Source organism: Dermacentor albipictus, unplaced genomic scaffold (genome assembly GCF_038994185.2).
Source record: "Dermacentor albipictus isolate Rhodes 1998 colony unplaced genomic scaffold, USDA_Dalb.pri_finalv2 scaffold_18, whole genome shotgun sequence".
NCBI lineage: Eukaryota > Metazoa > Arthropoda > Arachnida > Ixodida > Ixodidae > Dermacentor > Dermacentor albipictus.
This window is the reverse complement of record NW_027225572.1, coordinates 4,411,536-4,434,877: the sequence shown is the minus strand read 5'-3', so window position 1 is coordinate 4,434,877 and position 23,342 is coordinate 4,411,536. Positions and strand designations below refer to the sequence as shown.

Here is a 23,342-nt window from a genome sequence, read left to right as displayed (position 1 = left end):
CTGTAGATATTTTCCAAGATATTTACGTAAGCGGCCTGTACTCCTTGATTACGTAATGTCTCTATGACTGCTGGTATCTCTACTGAATCAAATGCTTTTCGTAATCTATGAAAACCATTTAGAGAGGCTAAGTATACTCTGAGGATTTGTCTCAATACTGAACTGAAGGAATGCCAACATACTCTGAGTATGTTGGCATTCTTTCAGTTCTCTCAGACCCTTGAAATGATAGACAGTTTGTATAAAGGGCCGCTAGTTTTTCAAGCGTCATGGCTCCACCATCTTTGAATAAATCGACTGGCAGTCCATCTGCTCCGGCCGCTTTTCCACGTTTCATGTCTTGCAAGGCCTTTCTAACTTCATCGCTAGTTATAGAAGGAACCTCTGTAACCTGTTCATTACTACTTCGAGTAGAGGTATCCTGGCGGCTTTGGGTACTGCGCAGGTCTATATAGAATTCTTCCACTTCTTCTACTGTATCTTCGAGATTGCTGATGATATTACCCTGCCTATCTTTCAGTTCATACATCTTGGTTTGTCCGATAGCTAGTTTCCTTCTCACCAGGCTTTCAGGCTGCGTCCATTTTTTACTGCTTCCTCAGTCTTTCTCACGTTATAACTTCGATGATCGCTTATGTTCTCTTTGTTGATTAGTTTTGACAGTTCCGGGAATTCTATATGACCTCTTGAGTTGGACACTTTAATTCTTTGTCGTTCTTTTATTAGGTCCTTTGTTACTTGGGAGAGCTTACCTACTGGTTGCCTTATTGCCTTACCTCCCACTTCCATTGCTGCTTCTGAAGCCAGCCTAGTTATGGTTTCATTCATTGCCTCTATGTCATCTTCATCTCTCTGTTCTAAGGCTGCAAATGTGTTTGAAAGTGCCCACCTGAATTGGTCTGCTTTTACCCTTGCTGCGTCTAGGTTGGCCTATTTCTTCTTGACCAATTTTATCTTTTCTCTCCTCAAAGTGAGGTGAATCCTAGCCCTCACTAACCTATGATCACTGCACTTTACCCTACCGGACACTTCTACATCCTGCACTATGCTGGAATCGGCAGAAAGTATGAAATCAGTTTCATTTCTCGTTTCACCATTAGGTCTTTTCCAGGTCCACTTTTTGTCGCAGCACTTCCCGAAGGTGTTCGTTATTCGCAGCTCATAACTTTCCGCGAATTCTACCAACACCTCTCCTCGAGTGTTATTAGAATCCGCGCCGCGGTTGCCAATTGCTTGTTCACCAGCCTGCTTTTTCCCCACTTTTGCAATGAGGTCGCCCATGACTACCGTATGCACTTTTCGCATCGCTAATTCAACATCTTCATAAAACTGTTCTATTTCTTCATCACCGTGACTGGAGGTTGGAGCGTAGGTTTGTACTATATACCTCCTCTTTATCTTTATTACGACTGCTGCTACCCACTCATTAATGCTGTAGAATTCGTCAGTGTTACCCGCTATGTCGTTTTGGATTAGGAATCCTACTCCGAACTGCTTCTTATCTAGTAGCCCTCTATAGTAGAGGACGTAGCCATTTGTCAGCACTGTATAAGCCTCACCAGTTGTTCTAACCTCACTAAGGCCAATCATATTCCAAACAATGCCTGATAGTTCCTGAAAGAGTCCTGTTAGGCTAGCTTCACTCGAGAGGGTTCGAGTGTTAAACGTTCCAAGGGTCAGTTTCCATTCTGCTGCGTTGCAGGTCTGACCGCCGCCTTGGTTAGGTGCTCCGCAGCTGCTGGGGATTGAGGGTCATTGGTTAATCGAATATGTCATTTGGCAGGTAGTGGCCGAATACTGCACCAGGGAGACCAATTCCTGTTCTGGTGAGGGAGTGTCTTTGTTGAAGCTTAGTGGGTCTTCCTAATTTGGTTGTACCTATATTAGTATAGCCCCACTTTCTCTCGACGTTTTCACCAGTGTCAGGCGCCACTGCACAAGCTAGGAGATGTAGTGTGCTGGGAGAGGTGAATTCGAGTTTCCCACTTTCAGGGGAAAAAGCGCGCGAGGATTCCAACTTCTGACTGTGGCAACCGATCATTCAAGCTTGCTCAGTCCTATAACCTTGCGGTCTGTCAGGCCACCTAATGACGGAGAATTCGAGCCCAGACGATTTTACGCGTCTGAAAACATGCTTGAATTATCCGCGGTATACGGGTTTTGCTGATCGCGGCAAGTGGCACGACATATTATTTCTCAATGGTTTTGACATCGTGGTTTCGGAGTCTCCCGTACGCATGCGGCAATGAACGCGGCTAGAAACACGATATATTTTCGGCGAATTTGAACAGCACTTAAATGTAGTGTAGAAAAAAAAAGGAAATGAGAGCAAGAAAAACTTTCAGCGCTTACCGGGAATTCACGAATCGCGTATGGACGGAGGTACATCATACAGTTTACGCTCTCGTCTGCCTGCCTCAGGCATCGGAGAAGTCTTTCCGAATGAGACAGAACTGACGCTGAAGCGCCACCTAAGACTGGGGTGTCGAATGTATCAAGAACAAAAAATCTGATTGTTATAACCGATCATTGGTATATCTTGACGTAGTAGTTCTGCGGAAACCCGCAAGGTTGAGAGAAGTAATGAATAAAGGGAAAATCAGACATCCACCCGTTCGTAGCAAATGCTACAAAGGAAACCCGTACGGGTTCCTCAAAAGAAAAGCCTCATAGTTGAAGAAAAATTCGTCCTGCACTTGATTTCGCCGAAGTTTCAGGTTCACAACTGCGGTATTCATCGCGTCCAACTGCTGCGCGTACACTGGCGGTTATAATTTAACATGCATTTAGATAAATGAGCGACTCGATCGACGACAGCGCACTTCGGATAAACATCGGAGTGCCTGTTAAACACGGGCCTTTGTCAATCTTGTCACTCCGCTGCTGTCCGTGCCTCCGTCACACAACGCCGCCATCTGTCGCGACGATTGCTCCCTCGGAGAATGCTTGCAGACCGAGGCAGTGCTATATGCACTGAGAAACTCCCCTATCAATGCACCACCTATTTTGTCGCCAGTATCGACGTGCTACTACAGTTCGATAATGTAAATAAAAAAAATATAATGTTTTACGTGCCAAAACCACTTTCTGATTATGAGGCACGCCGTAGTGGAGGGCTCCGGAAATTTCGACCACCTGGGGTTCTTTAACGTGCACCTAAAGCCAAGTACACGGCTGTTTTCGTATTTCGCCCCCATCGAAATGCGGCCGCCGTGAGTTCGATAATGTCAGCGGCTTCTACCGCGTCGGTTTCACAGATGGGGGGGGAGGTCTGGCCCTGGCGCACGGCGCCTGCCTTTACCCTTCATCGACATGGCCTTCATGATCGCGGCGCTCCCAGTCTTCAGAATCGTCGATATCATCGACTGCAGGAGCTCGTGCTTTGAGTCTTACAAAATGTGCAGCTTCGCGCTTTGTATGCGCACCCACCGTTAATTCTGCGGCGCACTTCCGCGTTCGCTGAGACACGGTGCGCTTCTGGCTGGTTCCTCTTTTTCTCTCCGGAAGCTTGCCGGCGATGTGGCGTCATCTTGTGGCACACTGGGCCAACTTGCGATGGTCTCCGCGGCTTTCGCAATCGGCTCGCGGGCGGGACGCGCTGCGGGCTAATGCCGGCACATACGAACTAGCGTAGGCACACTTTTCGCCCCGTCTCGGTTAAGGGGAGCTTAGCAACGCACATTTAACGATTATTCTGCATAGAAAACGCTGCCAGAAACGCTGTCAGAAAAGACAGAATTTCGATCGTTATATCCGATGTGCAGTGAATGACATATCGTCAATGGGGTTTTTTCTCGTAGCCATAATGCATAAGTTGACGCTCTCAAGTCGGCTCATGGTTATAACCAATGCATCGTTTATATGTGGTATCATTATAAATGGACTGCACTTAAACGCGCGCTCGTTGGCGATTTGTATGCGGTGCCTTCTATCATAGAGTTTTGTTATGATTGGGGGCTCAGTCCTATCGCTCGTGATCCGTTGTCAAGATTGGAGTCCGGCATGAATTAGAAGGTAGCTGGCCTGTGCTGTCGTCCAACTTATCCACGCTGAGGACGTTGATGAAGGGAAGTACTGTTTCTTATCGAGAACGAGGGATATGGGTTTATTTACAGTATTTACATGCAGTTCATCAGTCTAGCATGACTTCGAGAGAAATTCAGACAGGGATACATAGCGCAAAAAATGACACAGGAAAAATGCGCTATGTATCCCTGTCTGAATGTATCCCACCAACAAGCCCAAACTTCTTCCCTGCTAAAATGCGAGAGAAAGTGCGTCAGTCTAACACGACTGCTTGAGAGAGTGTCTCAGTCTAACATGACTGCTTAAGAAAGTGTGTCGAGCATCCGCACAACAGCGGCTTATAAGCACTCGGCCCCCCTTGATTCCAAGAGGACAGAAACCTTCGTCTAGTCATTGTAAACATGCCGCCTCTCCCCGGGACGGGTTACACACACACACACACACACACACACACACACACACACACACACACACAGGTGCCCGGTCCGGAGCCGACGTCAGAGGGGCTTTGTAGAACTCGGAGCCGACCCGCGTAGCGCGCCCCGATAGCACATTAGACAGTTTTAGTACAGCGTAAAGCAGCAAACGCAAAGAGTTAGCGTTAGCGTTGCGTGCATCACACTGCGCATGCGCTGTACGTAAACGGTGCTGGAGCTCTTAGGTACGTACGTTATTTTCGAGATTTAGCGGTGAACGCTAACGCACGCAAGGGGAGCCTTACGTACGGCAACATGGCGGCGCCAGTCGAAGTGAGAGCAGCCCGCTTCGGATCTATCGAGTCGTCGGCCTGCACTGTTCGGCTCATTCGTTCCCCACTAATGCTCGCGTTTGCTTTAGATTTGTATGATGATGCTTCGACAGTCGCGCACAGGTGACAAATGGGCGTTGTTTACGATATACGTTCTCGATTAGCGGCGCAGTAGGCTTAACGAGAGGGTTTGCTAATGTTTGCTCATGTTTGCTGTATCCGCCTCGAGATGGCGCCCAAGTGTATTTCGCTCGTTCGCTTGTTGTATAGCCGCATGTCGAGCTGATGCATGTCACGCTTTCCGCGGCAAAACACAGTAGTGTGGTCGTGCTGTGGTCACAATGCGTGTGCGTTTTACCAACGACGACGATCCATTCCCATTCGGACGGACGTCAAGCTGGGCGTCCGTTGCAAAAAATTGGAAAGAAGTGGGAAATCCGCTTTCTGGAAGCGAAATTGCCGGCGAAACGTCGCGTCCGGAATAGCTTCGATGTTGAGCGGATCTTGAGGACAAGTAGAACCTGCGCGGTCGCTCTCGTTCCCGAAGCATGAGGGCGTCTATGTCATCCCAACTTAAAAAGGACACGCAATATGGATCCCACAGAACACTCGATCGTGGCATGCCAAGAATAATCGGTGTGTTTCGCGACTCTCGACAAAACAACGCTCAAACCAAACACCTACATGCGTAATAAACGCAGCGACTGTGGCTTTCGATAAGCTTGACTTAGGGACACACTTGCGGATTCGGCATTGGATAAGCTCGACATTTCGTGTGGATTTGGCTTTCCAGTACTTTGTGTTTTTATATCTAGATGGCGCTGTATTTGTTTGCGTTAACGTTAACGCTTTTCTCCGTTCCGCTATTCTAAAACACTACCTTGTGCAGCGCAGTGCAGTCTCTCTTTGCGTTAGCGCTGCGTCGCACGCTAACGCTAACGCAAGGATTCTACGCTATACTAAAACTCTCTATTGTCTCGCGTCTTGGTCGGCGCGTGGGAAGGAGCCTACGATGACGTTCCCGCGGCAACTCCTCCACCCGTAGCAGATCAGGTCCGCGTTGGGGAGTTCGGTAACAATAGCTGGCCCGCCGAACTCATTCGGTCACAACGGCGACGAGGCTAGAGCGTAACGGTGGCGGTTTCAGCACAAAGCCTGCTTCGTCAAACGCATCCTAGCTGAAGCGACGGAGAGTGGAGGACGTGCGTATTGTTTCCGACACAAAGTCGACTTAGTCACGCCGTGGCTAGAGGTTGGCGGCGGCGTTCCAAGATGAGGTTGCCACCGCTGGCGTAAATGGCTGGCAAACTTGCACTGCAGCTGGCCGTTCTTGACAGTTTCTCACTTTAACACCTAGAGGGAAATCTGGCGCCACCGTCTGTGGGAGTTTCTTAAGGGGCGCCGTGCCGTCATGGGAATGACGGTATATGTGTCTGCGAGGCTTAAGTTGGCTGTTGTTGTAAGAGGCTTCGTCTAAAACGTGGATATGGCTATACAAATAACGCATTCGTAAAGTAAATCTTCATAAAATGGTTCCATTCACGCAAATTGCATATTTACTCACCTATAATGCAGGACGAAGGGAAGAAAAGCAAGAACAGACAACAAACTGTTTCAAAGCGAGCGCGAATCTTGTCGTCTGTACTCCAACTTAAGCCGCCCACTGATACTTTTTACGTATCATATAATTGTACACGCCATAATAAGTTCTTATGGTTAAACAAAACATGTTTTTGTGTAATAATAAAGCTAAAACAGCTTTTTACGTGCACTTCCAGTAGAATATGAATCACTGTGACAGACGAAACGGTGCTTGCCTGGCTCTCCGAGAACGATGCCAATCCGAAGTCACAATATACCGGCCTTCCCATGCATGGATGGATGGATGGAAGGTAGGAGCGTCCCCTTTGAAACGGGGCGATGGCAGTTGCCACCATGCTCAGATTTTTTCTTTGCCTTTTATTTTTATCTGTGTTGTGTGTTATTGAATTTCTCGATTTTCTTTAAATACGTCTTCCTACCCTTTTAACCTTATGTCACCTCTCTGCTTTTGAGCCACCAATCCTCCGATCGCCTTTTGCTAATTTCCACCGCACATTTATTTACATGACTATCATTATCTCTGAACCCTAGGGCCTCAGGAAGGGTGACTGTGGCCGCATCGACATCGGGATTGATACCATCACATTTTAGTATGAGGTGTTCCATTGTTTCTACATATTTACCACACACAGTACATGTGTCTTCTTCTTCGTTAAATTTCTTTTTATAGCTCCGCGTTCTAAGACATCCTGATCTAGCTTCAAAGAGTAAGGCACTAGATTTTATCTCGACTACTAGACGAATTGAAGATAAGTTTAAGATCGGTGACTGCCTCTTGAGTTATCATAAAACGCTTCCTTCCTGATCTGCTGTTTCCAGTATCGATATAGTTCTACACTATGCTTCTTTTCCATTGAATTTATCCAATTTTTACCTTCCGCATTTTTAACCTGTCGTTTAATGCTCTGTCCTTTTTCGTCCTCGTGTCTGGCATACTTACTGGTTAGCTTCCTAGTTCTTTTCCGCCATTGTGAGTCAACGCTCTTTCTGTATAGGTATTTAAACACCTTAGCTGCCCACCTGTTATTATCCAATTTCCTTTCGTATAGGATTTTACTCTGAGCTTCCCGTGCTTCGAATGATGCCCAGCCCATATCCCCCTGTACTGCTTCGTTTGTGGTTTTCCCGTGGGAACCTAGTGCTAACCTTCCAACAGCTATCTGATTTACTCCTAGTCTCGACTGAACTTCTGCCTTTAAGCTCAGGACCGCATTCCCGAAAGTAAGCCCCGGCACCATTATTCCTTTCCAAATACCTCTCAGTACCTCATACCTGTTCTACCCCCACAATGCCCTATGTTTCATTATCTCGGCATCTCTTCGCCCTTTTGCTATGAGCGACTGTTCGTGCTTTTCCGTGTACGTCTGCCTTTTCTTTATCCCTACCCAGATATATTTGTATTCGGCCACTCGGGGTATTTCATGGCCCCTTGTATTGTAAGCTCCTGATCAGTTGTATCGTTGAAAAACATCCCACCGGACTTAGCTGCACTAAAACTGAAACCTAGACTGTTTCCTTCGTCTCCACAATAATTAACCAGAGTGTGCAGATCTTCCTGGCTATCTGCTAACAGTACGATATCGTCTGCATACATTAAACCCGGTAGTCGTTGCTCAACAACCTTTCCGCCTAATCTGTACGACAGATTATACCCTAGACTGCTTCCTTGTAGCCTTCTTTCCATACTTATCATATAAAGCATGAACATCAGCGATGATAGAGGACAACCTTGCCTTAATCCTTTGTCTACCTCGACAGTTGTCGTACTCTTAATTCCTTCCTATACTATTCCAACATTACTTTCTCGATATATTTCCTGTAGGAAATCAAGTACCTCATGGCCGATGCCTTCATCTTTTATTATGTTCCACAGAAGTTCCCTGTTCACGTTGTCGTATACATCGCTTATGTCCAAGAAGGCTAAATACAGAGGTCTTATTTTCCGTCTTAGCTATTTCTATACACTGGGTAAGCACGAACAGCCTATCATCTAAGCGCCTACCACTTCTGAACCCGTTCTCAAATTCTCCGAGTATTCTATTAATTTCTACCCATGACTACATTTTTAATTTCACCGCCTGCATCGCCAGCCTATACATAACTGATGTTATCGTAATTGGTCGGAAGGATTTTATGTTCGTCTTATCGCCTTTCCCTTTATAAATCAAATTAATTTTATTCTGTTTCCAGCTGTGCGGAATCTGCTTATTTGTTATGACTGCCTCTAATGCTTTTATCAGCGCTTCCTTGCTTCTTGGGCCAAGTTCATTAATTAACTTGATTGTAATTTCATCTATCCCTGCGGACATGCATTTTGGAACATTTGCTTCCGCCTTTTTTCAGTTAAGATTGGTCAGTTCTAAGCTGTTTTCTATTGTGCTACCCAGTGTTGCTCCCTCATTTGGGCCGATTACCCTATCGTCTTTCCTAAATGACGCAGCTATAACTGGACCAATGTAGTTCACAGCGTCATCTCCCTCTAAACATTTTCCCTATGCATCGTGAATCTGTTCCTGCTTTCTATGAATCGCATTACCCAGCCAGCTTATATAGTTCCAGAATTTTCTTGACCCTCCTTTAGTTGCATCGCGAAGTTCAGTCAGCCAGCGATCAGAGGACTCCTTTATTTTAGCCTGGACGAGAACCTGCACTTGTTCTTTCTTTTGTCGATAAGATTCCCATTTTTGGCCTATTTCCTCTTCAGATAACTGCGCCAACCGTCGTTGTTCGATGGCCTCCCCAATTTCCTTATTCCACCAACTTCGTGGCTTCCTCTTTCCTCCCCAGCGGTTTACTCCTTTTGCTTCTTTCATTTTTGTACTAATAAGTAGTTCTAACACATTATAATCCCACTTTTCCATGGGATGTTTCTCTATTGCTTCCTCTATGCTGGCCGCTATTTGCGCTATTTGTTCATTTAATTTTGCGTACTCTTTTTGACGTCCCTGCATCTCTTTTGAGCAGGGCTCCCAACTGTAGACTAATACGCTTGTGATCACTTCCGAGCAGGCAGGTACCCAGGAGGGGGGGGGGGGGGGGGGGGCGGGGGGGCCCGCCCATCCCCCCGAAATCAAGTGACATACCCCCCCCCCCCTCCTTCACCACCCACGCCACCACTCCTCCCACATTCCTAAAGCGCCGCCAGATCAATGTTGAGACTTCGCAGCTGTTCATCGGTCAGCATTATGTTGCCTTTTTCACTCCTTTTAGATGGCGGTAGTTATCGGCATCTCCTGTAATGTGAAGGACAGTTTTCTCGTAGACTCCGCACCCGCGCGATTAACTGTCACCATCTATTCAACCGTCACGCGCATAGCTGTTGCTTTTGTTAGTTGAACCTTCTTTCTTTAGGCTGATCCTGGGACCAGGAGAGGGATGCGGCTGTTACTCAGCTGGTCTGTACTCTCATGGAACGAGTTGCGACCGGAGAAAACACCAATTGCCCTTTGCTTCATTGTTTCCTTGAGTTACGGCTCGCCGCGACGCTGGCAGATGCCCGGAACCATATACACGTGATATGGGTTAGATAAGGTGGGAAATAAAATAATGTGAAAGAGCGTCAATCATGAAACCCTGCAATAACCCTTAAATCCATAAGCTAGATGACTGTCGCCCGTTACCTCGTCTGTTTTTCCCTAACTGTATAGCACTTTTCGTGCAAAATTGGCAACTGGAAACACAAATCGCAAGGAGTTGAGAAATTAAGCAATCTACTAAGGGAGAGAGCCAAGGCAACAACCAAACTGCAAGCAAACGCGAATAATAAAAAAGTTAACTGTTGTTTATGAGAACATTTATGGATCAACATCTTTTTATTTAAAAAGGAAGTAGAGAAAACGCCGCCGGAAGTGGAGAACAGTTACTTGCTTTGAATGGCGCTTCTACAGTTATCGGTCGAGCCGCCTCACGTAGCCACTTCTCTGCTGTGCTTATATGTGGGTGTTTTTCTAACCTTTCGCAGTGAGCGCAGTACGTCTAGAATCGCAGAGTCCTGCGCTCTACGCGGTTGTATGGGACAGGCGGCCGCACAGCGTTACGCAATTCGCGGAACTTTCAAAACTGATCAACAAGGCGAAAATAACTGATATTCGAAACTATAACACGAGAAAGACTGAAGAAGCCGTAAAAAATGAACGCAGCCTGAAATCAGTAAAATAGAAACCTGGCATAGGACAGACTATGATGTATGCACTAAAAGATGAGAAGGATAATATCATCAGCAATCTCGAAGATATAGTAATAGCAGCGGAAAAATTCTAAGCTGACCCGTATACAGTAACCAGAATAGTCACGATAGTTCACTTAGAAACAGTAATGAACAGGATACAGAAGCTCTCCTATAACTAGCGATGAGGTCAGAAGGGCCCTGCAAGACATGAAACGATGAAGAGCGGGAGGATAAGGCGGAATAACAGTCGATTTAATCAAAGATGGAGGAGACATGATGCTTGGAAAACTGGTGGCTCTTTATACGAAGTGTCTATCGACTGCAAGGGTCCCAGAAAACTGGAAGAATGCAGCCATTATACTAATCCACACACACACAAAAAAAGAGACGTTAAAGAATTGAACAATTATGGGACCATTAGCTTGCTCCCACTATTATATATAATATTTACCAAAATATTCTCCAATAGAATAAGGTTAACCCTGGATTTTGTCAACCAAGGGAACAGGCTGGCTTCGCGAAGAGATACTTTACAATGGATCACATCCATGTCATCAATCAGGTTATCGCGAAATCTGCAGAGTACAATAAGCCTCTCTATGTGGCTTATATGGATTACGAAAAGGCATTTGATTCAGTAGAGATACCAGCAATCGTAGAGGCACTACGTAATCAAGGAGTACAGAACGCTTACGTAAAATGCTTGGAAAATATTGCTACATGCGTGAGGTATTTGTTTGTTTGAACGAGGCGCATAGGCGCCATCACTCCAGAAAAGAGGAGGAAGAACGAACTGGGCTCGCGCTATGAATCTAACCGGTCAGCGCTGCAACCGTTGTTGTAAATATAATCTGTAAATAGTTTCTCGTATTCCTGACTCGTCTTTCGCGTTAGAATATCTACAGAAGTTCTACAGATACCTTAATTCTACACAAGAAAAGCAAGGAGATACCTATAGAGAAAGGGGTCAGACAGGGAGACAAAATTTCTCCAAAGCTATTCAATGCGTGCTTAGAAGAAGTCAAGCTATTAAACTGGGAAGGCTTAGGAGTAAAGATCGACGGCAAATATCTCAGCAACCTTCGGTTTGCCGATGACATTGTTCTATTCAACAACAATGCAGACGAGTTACAACAAATGATTGGAGACCTCAACAGAGAGAGTGTAAGAGTGGGGTAGAATATTATTATGCAGAAGATGAAGATAATGACAAATAGCCGGGCAAAGGAACAAGAGATCAGGATGGCCAGTCGGCCACTAGGGACTGTGAAGGAGTACGTTTACCTAGGTCAAATAATCAGAGGGAACCCTGATCATGAGAAGGAAATTCACAGAAGAATAAAAATAGATTGGATTGCATACGGCAGACATTGCGAGCTCCTGACTGGAAGCTTACCATTATTATTGAAAAGTAAGGTGTGTAATCAGTGCATTTTGCCAGTGCAATATGTCCAATGCCAATGCATTTGCCAGTGCATTTCCCAGTGCATTTTGCCAGTGCATATGGGGCAGAGACTTGAGAGCAAGCTAAGGACCACGCAAGGAGCGATCGAAGATTGCTAGGCATAACGTTAAGAGAGACAGAGAGTGGTTTGGATCAGAGAGCGAACGGGTATAGACGATATTCTAATTGACATCAAGAGGAAAAAATATAGCTGGGCAGGTCATGTAATGCGCCGGTTAGATAACCATTGGACCATTAGGGTTACAGAATGGGTACCAAGAGAAGGTAAACGCAATCGAGGACGACAAAACACTAGGTGAAGCGATGAAATTAGGAAATTCGCGGGCGCTAGTTGGAATCGGTTGGCGCAGGACAGGGGTAATTGGAGATCGCAGGGAGAGGCCTTCGTCCTGCAGTGGACATAAAACAGGCTGATGATGATGCTGCTGCTGCTGCTGATGATGATGATGGAGGTGATCCCCCCCCCCCCTCCCCGAAAAAAAGTCCTGGGTACGTGCCTGCTTCCGAGGCTGTACTTCCCCTCTTCGTCTATTTCCATTATTGCGAGCTTGCTATACATCCCCTTAAAGGGAAGCTGAAGAGCCTGTCGAATTCAATAAGACGCTCATATACAGATGCGGGAACCTTATAAACCATGAAGGTAAAAATTTTTTGGGGGGGGGGGGGGTTTTTCGCTTAGGAACGATGCAATCGTCGGTTAAAATTGCGCTGTAGCTACCCCCCCCCCCCCCCCGTCGAGCGCCGCGCGCTGCTACTGACGCTGACGATGCGAGCGGAGACCGGAAACCGCGGCTTAGTGACGTCAACACTGGTGTTCCGCTCCTTCGCAGTCTCCGCGACCGTGCCTGACCGGGCTTATTTCTGCGTGCGTGACGTCCTAATCTGCTTCGCTCGACTCTACATTCCTTTGTTTGTGTGTATATAGGAGTGGTAGTCGACGTGCGCTGCATCAATTGAACTTGTAGGCCGATCGTTCCGGCGTTCTGTGCAGCCTACGCTTGCACGAACACCAGCGGCCGCGACGATGTTCCGATGTTCCATTAGTTCCTGCAAGACAAGAAGCTTTCAGCTAAGTGGGAGGCTGCTGTGAAGCGAAACAACTTCAAGCGCTCAAGAACAAGTCTTGTGCTCTAACCACTTCCGTGACGATTACTACCGCAGTTTATCAATAATGCGTGCTTTGGGTTCTCCTAAAAAAAAATATTTAGCACGCTGAACGGAAGGTGCATGTTTATCGCCCACCCTTGACGCAGGTTTCATTGCCAAGCGCCGCGAATTTTCTATTCGCGCGTGTGTTGTGAAACAGCCTGCATGCAGCTACCATAACGCAGTGCAAGCGTAAAGTTTGCATGTGTTGGAAAGCCTGCTCACGCCAAGACGCTGCACTCCCCCTTCTCTCGCACTCATAAGAAACCGATCATCTCACGTAGCCGACGGAATTCGCCGGTTACGAGTAGCGTGCGGATGGCGCGCTGATGAAGGTTCTATACTACACGTGCTACAACAGCCGGTAAACTTTTCCCGCGTTTAAACCATCTGTGTACATTGCCGACAGCTTTGGGGCAGCGCAAAAATGCTGAAGATCGCATCACCGCTTACGTTCTACGAGGAGGCATGCAGGAGCATAACACTACAGTTGTTTGCCCGGAAACGTACTCACTGGAACGCTGAATGCAGCTTAGCAAAAAACATACTCGCCAAAGAACATTTCCAACACAAGGAGATGCAAACACTTCGCCTTCGTTCGCGTGGAAAGCAGTGCTAGCACCAGCATTTTTTGCTTCTTGGAGAGCCCGGCTCTTCGCAATCGGCTCGTACATGTAGTATGTACAAGTATGTACATACGTGTAGTATGTACAAGTATAAACCCCTTACAAGTGAACTTGCACGCCACAGCGGCAGCGCTACAAGCGAGGCGATGGCTGTCGCGTTCACTCGTCGTCTGCAAGCCGAACTCCACGCGAGCGACGGCTTTGAGCGACGACTTCCCGGTATGAGGGCAGCAATATACGCGCCGAAACTAGTGTGACGCATGCTTTATCAATTTAAGTTGATGTATTTTACTGAAGAAGGGGCATAAAATATTTCTGAAGGTCTTGCACCAGATTCTTATTCTTGCACGTGTAAAACTCAATAGTTCGCTCGTTCCGTGCGAAAAACAGTAGTATTTGAGTTATGTACATCCAGTTTCGGCGTCGCACAATTGGCTTGTCGCTCATAGCATTTTCGGGCGACGAGCGACGAGTTCTGGATTTATAGAAAAGAGTGATCGAGCGAAAACACCGAGCGATTTGTTCAAGCGACGGTCCGTTTTGTCGCTCGAAGCCGTCACCCGTCGCCGTCGCGCGCAAAATCGCTCTCGTAGAGTTTGGACTTAACGCCGAACTGCCCGTAGAAACGCAAGCTCTCGAAAATTTCCATGACCGTCTCAGCAAAACACCACCAAACTACTTTGCACCGTGCTTCGTGTGTAGCGGCAGCAGTCGGTCCGGACGAACACCATTGTTGACGTCACGAGGCGCCCGACCAATCACAGGCGGAAACGAGGCGCGCGAGCTGGGCGTGTCTGCTGCTGCACTTTTCGTCGAAATAAAGTATGTTTGCGCTTTCTTTCGCTCCATTTCGATGCGATATTCGAATTCAGAGGGTTGAAAACCACGGCGTACTGCTCTTCACTCATTTTTTCTGGAAAAGCTTTCAGCTTCCCTTTAAGCAGTAGTCAATGGTCGTTTGTCTGTTACGGGATTCCCATGTGATTTGTCCCTCACACTTAGTTTCTCTATTTACTATAACTAGGTTGTGTCGCTCACAGAAGTCTAGCATCAACTTCCAGTTGCAATCTGTGTATCCATCCAGATCCTCGATGTGGCCATTCATGTCACCCAGCAGAATAATATCGGCACCTTCTCCAAACTGCTTTATATCGTCGAGACACTTCACTAGATCCTTGTTCTCTTGCCTGCATTTGTCCCCTGTCCCTAAATAAATTTCTAGCCATGCCTTTTTACCGGCAATTGTACCTGATAACCAGACATGTTCTTTGCAAGTTGACTTTATTCTTTGCCAATTTGTTCCCTGATGTATCAGCATACCTACTCCTCCTGCCTTCCTCCCCGTTGTTGTTCTGTTGCTCCCTTCCCAGACGTAGCCCTCCATAAACGGTGGATCGTCTAGATCCCCGAGATGTGTTTCGCACAGCGCGTATACACCTACTTCTTCGTCCGTTAACTGCTGTTCTATTTCTAACCATTTCGCTCTCTTTCTATCGCCTTGCATGTTTATGTACCTGATCCTGGTGTTAATTTTTTTTTAGTTTTCTTCCTGGACCTGCTAGGGGCCATTTTATTGGCGTCAGCCTCTATTGTTGCACTTTCTACATTGTTTCTACCCACCCCTACGTCCTTAACCGCAGTGGACCCCTAAAAAAGCTACTGCCCGGCCTGCCAAGCACCAGCCGATCTCGGCTCCTAGCCTTCCATTAATGTGGATGCCATCTCGTGTAAAGCTTCCGCCAAAGCCTGCTCTATGCACTTCTCCGTTTGTCTGCCACTTCAAAGCCTTTCTCCTAGCTTAGCTTTCTTATCTCCCGATTAACAGCCCAACGTTCTTGGTAATTTCTCCGTTGCGTCCTTGCACCTCCGGCACTGTGCATACCACGATCTGGACTTGCTGTGCTATCGCCCTTAAATCGTCAGCTCTCTCCGCTAATTTTTCCACTACTTTTGCGGTTTCACGATTCAGGACATCATTTCAGCACCGCCGCTACCACTACCAAATTGCGCTCTGCAATATTAGAAAGTTCGCTTTTTGTCTCTCTCAGTACTGCGTCCATTGTCCTGCCTGGGAACTGCTACCCGCTTATCACCCCTTACACGCTCCGTTATAGTTATTCTGCGCCTACTCGTATTTGAGTCACCACCGATAAGTACTAGGGTATTCCCTTTCTCCCTCCTAACTTCCAGATTATGCTGCCTCTTATCATCGACTGTGACGTCATTCCTTGGGGTTGGCTTGTTCCCCTCCTCTCCATCGCCTCCTGGCTTCCTAGTTGCCACGTGTGCGCAGCTATTCCTGTTTGAACTTGCCTGACCTTCTTTCCTATTGATGTCCATGCCAGTGCAGGCTCCATCCACGCGGCTGGCGCTGGAGAGTCCACCAATGTGACTTCGCATGGCGGTGTCAGCCATTTCTTCGTCCAACAAATCACTAAGCTGCTCTTGGAGTTTGCGCTTCTCTGCCCTCTCTACCTGTAGCTCTTTTTCTAGAGCATCCGTAGGTAACGCTAGGATGGTGTTCGCTTCGTCAGCCCTGTCCAGGCGCGCACTTAATACGCAGCAATTACACATAAAATTAGCGCCTTCAGCCTCCTCTACACATTCGAACCGTGTTTCCTTCCAATTCACCGCCGCCTCACTCCTTGCATTTGACCTTCAGTTGCTTGACCATCTTAGCAGCACTCTATTATCGCTACCACAAAAGCTAGAAGAAAAAAAAACGCTTGTAACCACGTGCTCAACCCGCCGTGGTTGCTCAGTGGCTATGGTGTTGGGCTGCTGACCACGAGGTCGCGGGATCGAATCCCGCCCTCGGCGGCCACATTTCGATGGGGGCGAAATGCGAAAACACCCGTGTACTTGGATTTAGGTGCACGTTAAAGAACCCCACGTGGTCGAAATTTCCGGAGTCCTCCACTACGGCGTGCCTCATAATGAGAAAGTGGTTTTGGCACGTAAAGCCCCATAATTTTTTAACCACGTGCTCAAATAAAATTCTGCCTACCGCAAAAAGCCGATCACCTAGAAAAGAAATACTAACTACCTGTCTAAACTAGTTCACTCACAAATGAGCCCTGCAAATCGATAACTGCCGGCCGTTATGTCACTGACCTGCTCTTTCGCGAGCAATTCACCAGAATAGCCTAAATTCTCAAAATATTAAAGGAAAGAACTCATCTATTTGTCGTAGTCACAGCGCACTCGCAGCCGTGCGTCCGTCCGGTCCCGGTCACCACGCGTAATCCGAAGAGCACCGAAACAAGCGTCCGCAGCGCCCAACTGCCAACTCCATTTCCTTAGAGTTACTGTATATGCTACCACAGGTAGCATATACAGTAACTCTACATTTCCTATTTGAGCAGCGCCATCTGTCATATTCTGTAGTAAGTTCCACGCGCTTCCACAGCTTATTTTTATACCATTGTGGAAGATACAATTCCCCTTCTCCGAGGTTTATTCTATGGAAATGCGGATTCTCAATATCGTACGTCTGTTTGGCGCATTTGATGCGATACGCCCTTTTAGTGAATTGCCTCGTTTACACGAGATGCAATACGCTTCGAAAAAATCACCGACTCTTCCAGTCCGAAGCTTTGTTAGTTACACCGAGTGTTACACCTTGCAAGTCAAACTTCGCGAGCAGTCTATATCGTAAGCTTTTGTTTCACCATTCAGCTCATTTAATTATGGAGTTTTAGGTGCCAAAACCACTTTCCAATTATGAGGCACGCCGTAGTGGAGGACTTTGGAAATTTTTACCATGTGGCTCTTTAACGTGCACCTAAATCTAAGCACACGCGTGTTCTCGCCCCAACCATGGCCGGGTTTCGGTCCCGCGACCTCGTGCTCAGCCGCCCAACACCATAGCCAAACCACGGCGGGTGTCACCTCATTTTCGCCTACGCGTGGTGAGCATGCTTTAGGAACGCTGACGTTTAAACTCGGCGTCTCTGGCGCTCGGCCCTACGAGCCAACTATCGCTGACGCTCGCAGTAGGCACCTTTTTCCTCAGCCGCACGCACTACTCGTGGTCTTCCCACAGTTGTAGCTGGGATGGAATGTGCGGAACCACTAATGCAAAGCTCCGGCCCACCACTGGAGATGCGGGCGCTGCAATCGTTTTGAGGATTGACGTGGCTGCCGGCAACCACGCGCTCCGGTTTGCGGCCAACCGACAGCATAACATGTTTCTTTCGCGGCAGGGTGGAATCAATCGTCGAGAAATCCTATGCCCATCTGATTCGATCGCCGAAAATGTACCGTGTGACAACCGTGTAAGATTCGCGTATAAGATAGCATTCTCACAGGGGGAAATTGAAGGGATCACTCCAACCCCCCCCCCCTCCCCCCCCCCCCCGGTCGAGGTCTCTCCCGCTCGGTCAAGTGGCCCCTTTTCAGCGAAGTCCGACAACGACGGCACAGGGTCCGCATAAACAGCTTCGCTGTAAAACAACTATGGGGTTTTACGTGCCAAAACCACGACGTGATTATGAGGCACGCCGTCGGGGAGACTGTGGAAATTTGGACCGCCTGGGGTTCTTTAACGTGCACCTAAATCTAAGCACACGGATGTTTCGCATTTCGCCCCCACCGAAATGCGGCCGCCGTGGCCAGGATTCGATCCCGCTACCTCGTGCTTAGCAGCCCAACATCACAGCCACTAAGTAACAACGGCGGGTCGTTGATACGATAAGCTTGTGTCACATTCATGTAAACCCAGCAATACAGCCACAAATTCACATCCACCCAATCAAAAGCCACATGCAAGGAATCAAATCCACTACATAGGACTGGTACCTAAAGGTGCTTGTGTACAGAAAGCCTGACTGTTGATTCTGCTACCGAAAGCTGTCTGGCATCATGGGCTTACTTTAGGATTTCCAGTCGTGATGGCCTCTACCTGCTGGTCAGGCTCAACTGTCTGAATGACATCGCTTGTCATAGCTGAGAGCCAATAAAAGTCACGGGCTCTCTTCTCACCCTGAAAACGAGATTTTGCCACATTCAAGAAGGTGGTAGTTGAAAGTTATTGTGGCCAGTGTCTAAGGTTACTAGGATGGCACGTCGTTTCTCCTGTGCTGGGCTACCCTCGAATAAATGTGCTAAATAAGGACTGATGATTGTGCATTTGGCTGCCTGACCTTGGGTGATCATGCAAAGCTACAAAAGTTCTTCAGAAAGAGAAAAAAATCATGAGAAATTCCATGGACTCTGTGAAAGTGGATCAACAGCGAAGCTGTTTAGCGTACTACACAGGGGTGAGACACAATTTTCAAGATAGGTAAGGACTCAATCACCGCGAATGTTATATACATTCGCGTGGACAACGGCACCGCCGCCCGAGGAAACAAGACACGCGTGACATTTCGACGGGACCGCCACCACGGGAGAGCGGAAAGTAGTTACGCAAGCGCTTGGAACGCCCACAAAGCGAAGGCGGTGCGAACGTAGACATGGCCGACGCGGGTCAAAATGTAGCATCCCTATTGCAAAAACCAGCGCCACTGGGACCCAGTGCGCCGGATTATGGGCCCAGTGCAGCGCGCTGGACGCTGGGGCGCTGGGAAAGCGCGGCGTACTGGGGGCACTGGCTACTCGTGCGAGAAACAGCTCTAACGCGTTAAATATGCGGTGCCTGGACACCGTATATATTTTTTTGAATACAGAAAGCAAAAAAAATATTAAATTATGGGGTTTTACGTGCCAAAACCACTTTCTGATTATGAGGCACGCCGTAGTGGGGGACTCCGGAAATTTCGACCACCTGGGGTTCTTTAACGCGCACCTAAATCTTAGTACACGGGTGTTTTCGCATTTCGCCCCCATCGAAATGCGGCCGCCGTGGCCGGGATTCGATCCCGCGACCTCGTGCTCAGCAGCCCAACACCATAGCCACTGAGAAACCACGGCGGGTAATACAGAAAGCAAGGAAGAGCGCTTTAGTGCAATAAAAAAAGAAAAAAAAAGAAAAAAAAACGTAAAAAAATAAAATTGCTCCGACAAGGATTCGAACGACCGACCTACAGATCCCAAGCCCGTCACTTTACCACTACGCCACGCCATCTTTTTTTTTTCTTTCTTTCATGGTATTTATTACAGTAGCAACAACCCGATATTCACCAGTTGTGCGTAGTCAGAGAATGGAGAGCACACTGACAGTCACTCAGAGAAAAGGCATTGTTCATACTGTGGGTAGAAATGTGGTTTCACTTTAGAAGGGTGGTAAGGATAGGCACCTCACCAAAATGGGGTACCAGTCCGCCTGGGTATCCAGTCCATCATAAACCTGCTTTAGGTGTAGAGTCATTTGGATGAAATTCACCCTCGTAGGTACAACCGTTTCGGCGTTTCTGTCCATCATTCACGTTTTCCACAAACTGTGCATTCCGATGAGAAAAAACATGTCAAAAGGCGCACTATTATCAGCGGTCGGCAGCAGGTATCGCACAGTATGAGCGTTGATGTCAGTCTTTTTTTAAAGTCCGTTGGAGGACATCCCAAAATAGTATGGCGTCGGTGCAGCTAATAAAACAATGTTCAATCGTCTCTGGCACGTCACAAAGGCGACAGTTAAAAGAAGAGACAAAGATACCCTTTTTCTGTAGCCATGTTTTAACCGGTATGGTTTCACTATGAAGTTTATAAAAGAACGTTTTGCAGCAAGGGGATACATACATTTTACGAACTCGCTTTAGAACATCGTGACCTGGCCATTGAATGTATAGTGATCGGTAAAATGGAGGCGGAAAAAGCATGCACAAGAGATCTTTGTATAACGTTTTACGCGACGCAGAGTACAAGTATTCAGTGGAAAACCGAACTGTCAGGAAACGAATCGCCAAGTAGTCGCCAAGTATGCAAGAAGTTTACTTGGCGACTACGCCACGCCATCGCACGGAAATTCGCAGGTAATTTGCCATGTCAAAGCCGAGAAGCAGTTTGTTTCGCAGAGCTACGTCTCGTACAGACATGGTTGATGCGCTATCGCCCAGCAACTAAAACTCACGCCTGTACCAGAAATAAAAAGTGGCTGCCCGTATTCAGCAGTATGCTTGGAAGTGCCACACCATCGATTTTCACTTGCGATTGCTATTTTAACTACCCGCGCCGAGATCGCTCCCCACCGAAGCTTAGGCCTAGCGTATCCGCCGAGTCCATCCTCTGGGAGTGTCTAGGCGCAGGAATCAAGGAATCTAACAAGGATAAATCACTCTATATGTCAGCTTTCGCATCGATGTGCTTAAATAAACATTTTTTTCATGTCTACAGTGCCAGCATAAGAAGCGATGACTGCAGATGTGACGCGTCATAAACACAGGTATGTGTGCTAGCGCCGAGGGCTCCCAGCACTAGCCCGCGCTTCTCTGACGAAGATCTATGACTAGTCAGGCGTCTTGACTGAAAGGCATCACTGCACTAAGGAAACGGTGCGTATCCTTTGCGTGAAGAACGAGAAATGGCTATCGAAATCGGCAGTAACAGGCCATACACCATCCCGGGTCAGCGGTTCATTTAGGACTTTTTTTCGAAGTTAAAACAGCAATCGCAAGTGAAAATCGATGGTATGGCACTTCCAAGCATAGTGCTGAATACGGACAGCAACTTTTTCTTTCTGGTACAGGCGTGAGTTTTAGTTGCTGGGCGATAGCGCATCAACCATGACTGTACGAGACGTAGCTCTGCGCAACAAACTGCTTCTCGGCTTTGACATGGCAAATTATCCGCGAATTTCCGTGTTCGAACGGCCACGTTTGCGATGAGCTCCGCTGGAAACAGCGCATCGGCCCTCGGCCGAGGATCACACCCACCGTCAACTACTGATTCCGGTAATTATAAAGTCGTTCTCCCTCGTCTACCGACCGGCAACACCGTTCTCAATTCAGTTTTCCTGCATGCTGACCTGGCAGGGCGGCCGTATCGGGCCCCGGACTTTCGCGATGCTCTCCTTTCAGTGCTAAATGCAACTGATATCCTCGGCGCTGGACAATACCAGATGAGCCATTTGTGGTTAGTCACATGTGTTAACAGCATCGCGAAACAGAAACTTGTCGACAAAGGCGAGTTGCTGGTGAAAGGCCTCAAGTGCCTGGTCATAGACCCGGAATGCAAGAATATCAAGATGAAGCTTCTTTGGCTTCCCCCACACCTCGAACAGAGACGGATTGTTGAAGCGCTAGAGCCATATGGCACAGTGCAGTCCATCACGAGAGAAATGTGGCGATGTGACGGCATGGAGGGCTGGCAAATGACCAACCGAGACGTGGCGTTCACATTGAAAGATGGGGTTTCTGCCAGTAATCTGCCACATCTATTGAGCATATATGGCCACCAGTGCCTTATCTTGATTCCTGGCCGACCACCACTTTGCCTCCGGTGCAACAGAGTTGGGCATATCCGGCGACACTGTAGAACACCGCGCTGCAGTAACTGTCACCGCTATGGTCACCCTGCAGATGCATGCATCGGAACCTACGCTGACAAACTTCGTGGAAATAGACCAGCCGAGGATGATGCCATCACCGATCATCTAATGGACGTGAGCGAAGTTGTGGACGCAACTGGCGAAACACTCCCTGACACTCATCGACCAGAACAGGTTAAGCCGTCATCGGCTGACATTAGCCTTAGCCAGAAGCCTGCGAGCGAGGATGAGACTAAGGCACCTGACGACGAACCAACTGTGTCTTGGGCAGACTCTCCACCAGTTCAAGATCGCCCACCGTCAGTGGAATGTGGATCGATGTGCGAGGCCGCCAAGAATTAAGCGTCCAGCGCCATCCGACAATCCATCGCCCTCGGCAAAGGAGGCTCGTGTTCCCAAGGTGCCAAAGTTGACAAAACCGCTCCGGGGAACACCTACACCTGCTGATGTCCCTTGTGTTAACGTGCACCAAAAAGTCCATAGTGCATCACCTCATCAAGAAAGGAGTGGTGCACCTCTGGAGCAGCGTTTAGACGCTGCACCTACATAGGTAATCATGGCGGGCGCTCTTCCCTTCCATTTTGGCACTTTAAATGTCCGTGGCTTACGAAGTAAGCGACGGCAAGTACAGCTTCTTCATTTGTTACGCAATAGAAAATTAGATATTGCTGCTATCCAAGAAACAAAGATTGAATCCGACGAAAACACAGAAGTAGCTCTATCTCCATTCATATCTGACTATAATGTTTGTGTCAGCCATGCAGTAGGCGTTTCCGCAGGCTGTATGTTATTTGTTAGCAAACATCTACAATGTGATTTGCTACATTTGTTTACAGATAGGGAAGGGCGCCTAATCTGCTGCGATATTGATATTGTCACGGGGTAGTGACGGTGACGAAAGAAGCAGTACGGTGGAATACAAAACTAGCTTTTATTGGGCGAACCTGTGCCCACAAAACAGGCTACACTTATAGCACAACGAAAGCGGCGAACTCGCTCGGCGATCGTCGAAAATCTGATCAGCGGGTCAAGCGCGTCGGCTTTTATAGAGCAGTCGTCGAATGTTCCAGATTAATCGTTCGGACCCGTCTGCCTTCCACAAAGTTCTACACCATTCGCGTTACGCGATGAAATCA

At 47.7% G+C, this 23,342-nt stretch overlaps 1 protein-coding gene and 1 pseudogene across 1 annotated transcript; one reads left to right on the top strand and one right to left on the bottom strand.

Moving 5' to 3' along the window:
• Window positions 1–16,196, bottom strand: part of LOC135908754 (uncharacterized) — a 157,414-nt pseudogene extending 141,218 nt beyond the window's left edge.
• A 5,439-nt stretch (window positions 16,197–21,635) lies between these two features.
• LOC135908733 (uncharacterized) lies at window positions 21,636–22,548 on the top strand. The gene has a single exon (XM_065440584.2). It carries the CDS (start codon window positions 21,778–21,780, stop codon window positions 22,546–22,548), a length of 771 nt encoding a protein of 256 aa, XP_065296656.1. The 5' UTR covers window positions 21,636–21,777.
• The last annotated feature ends 794 nt before the right edge of the window (window positions 22,549–23,342 follow it).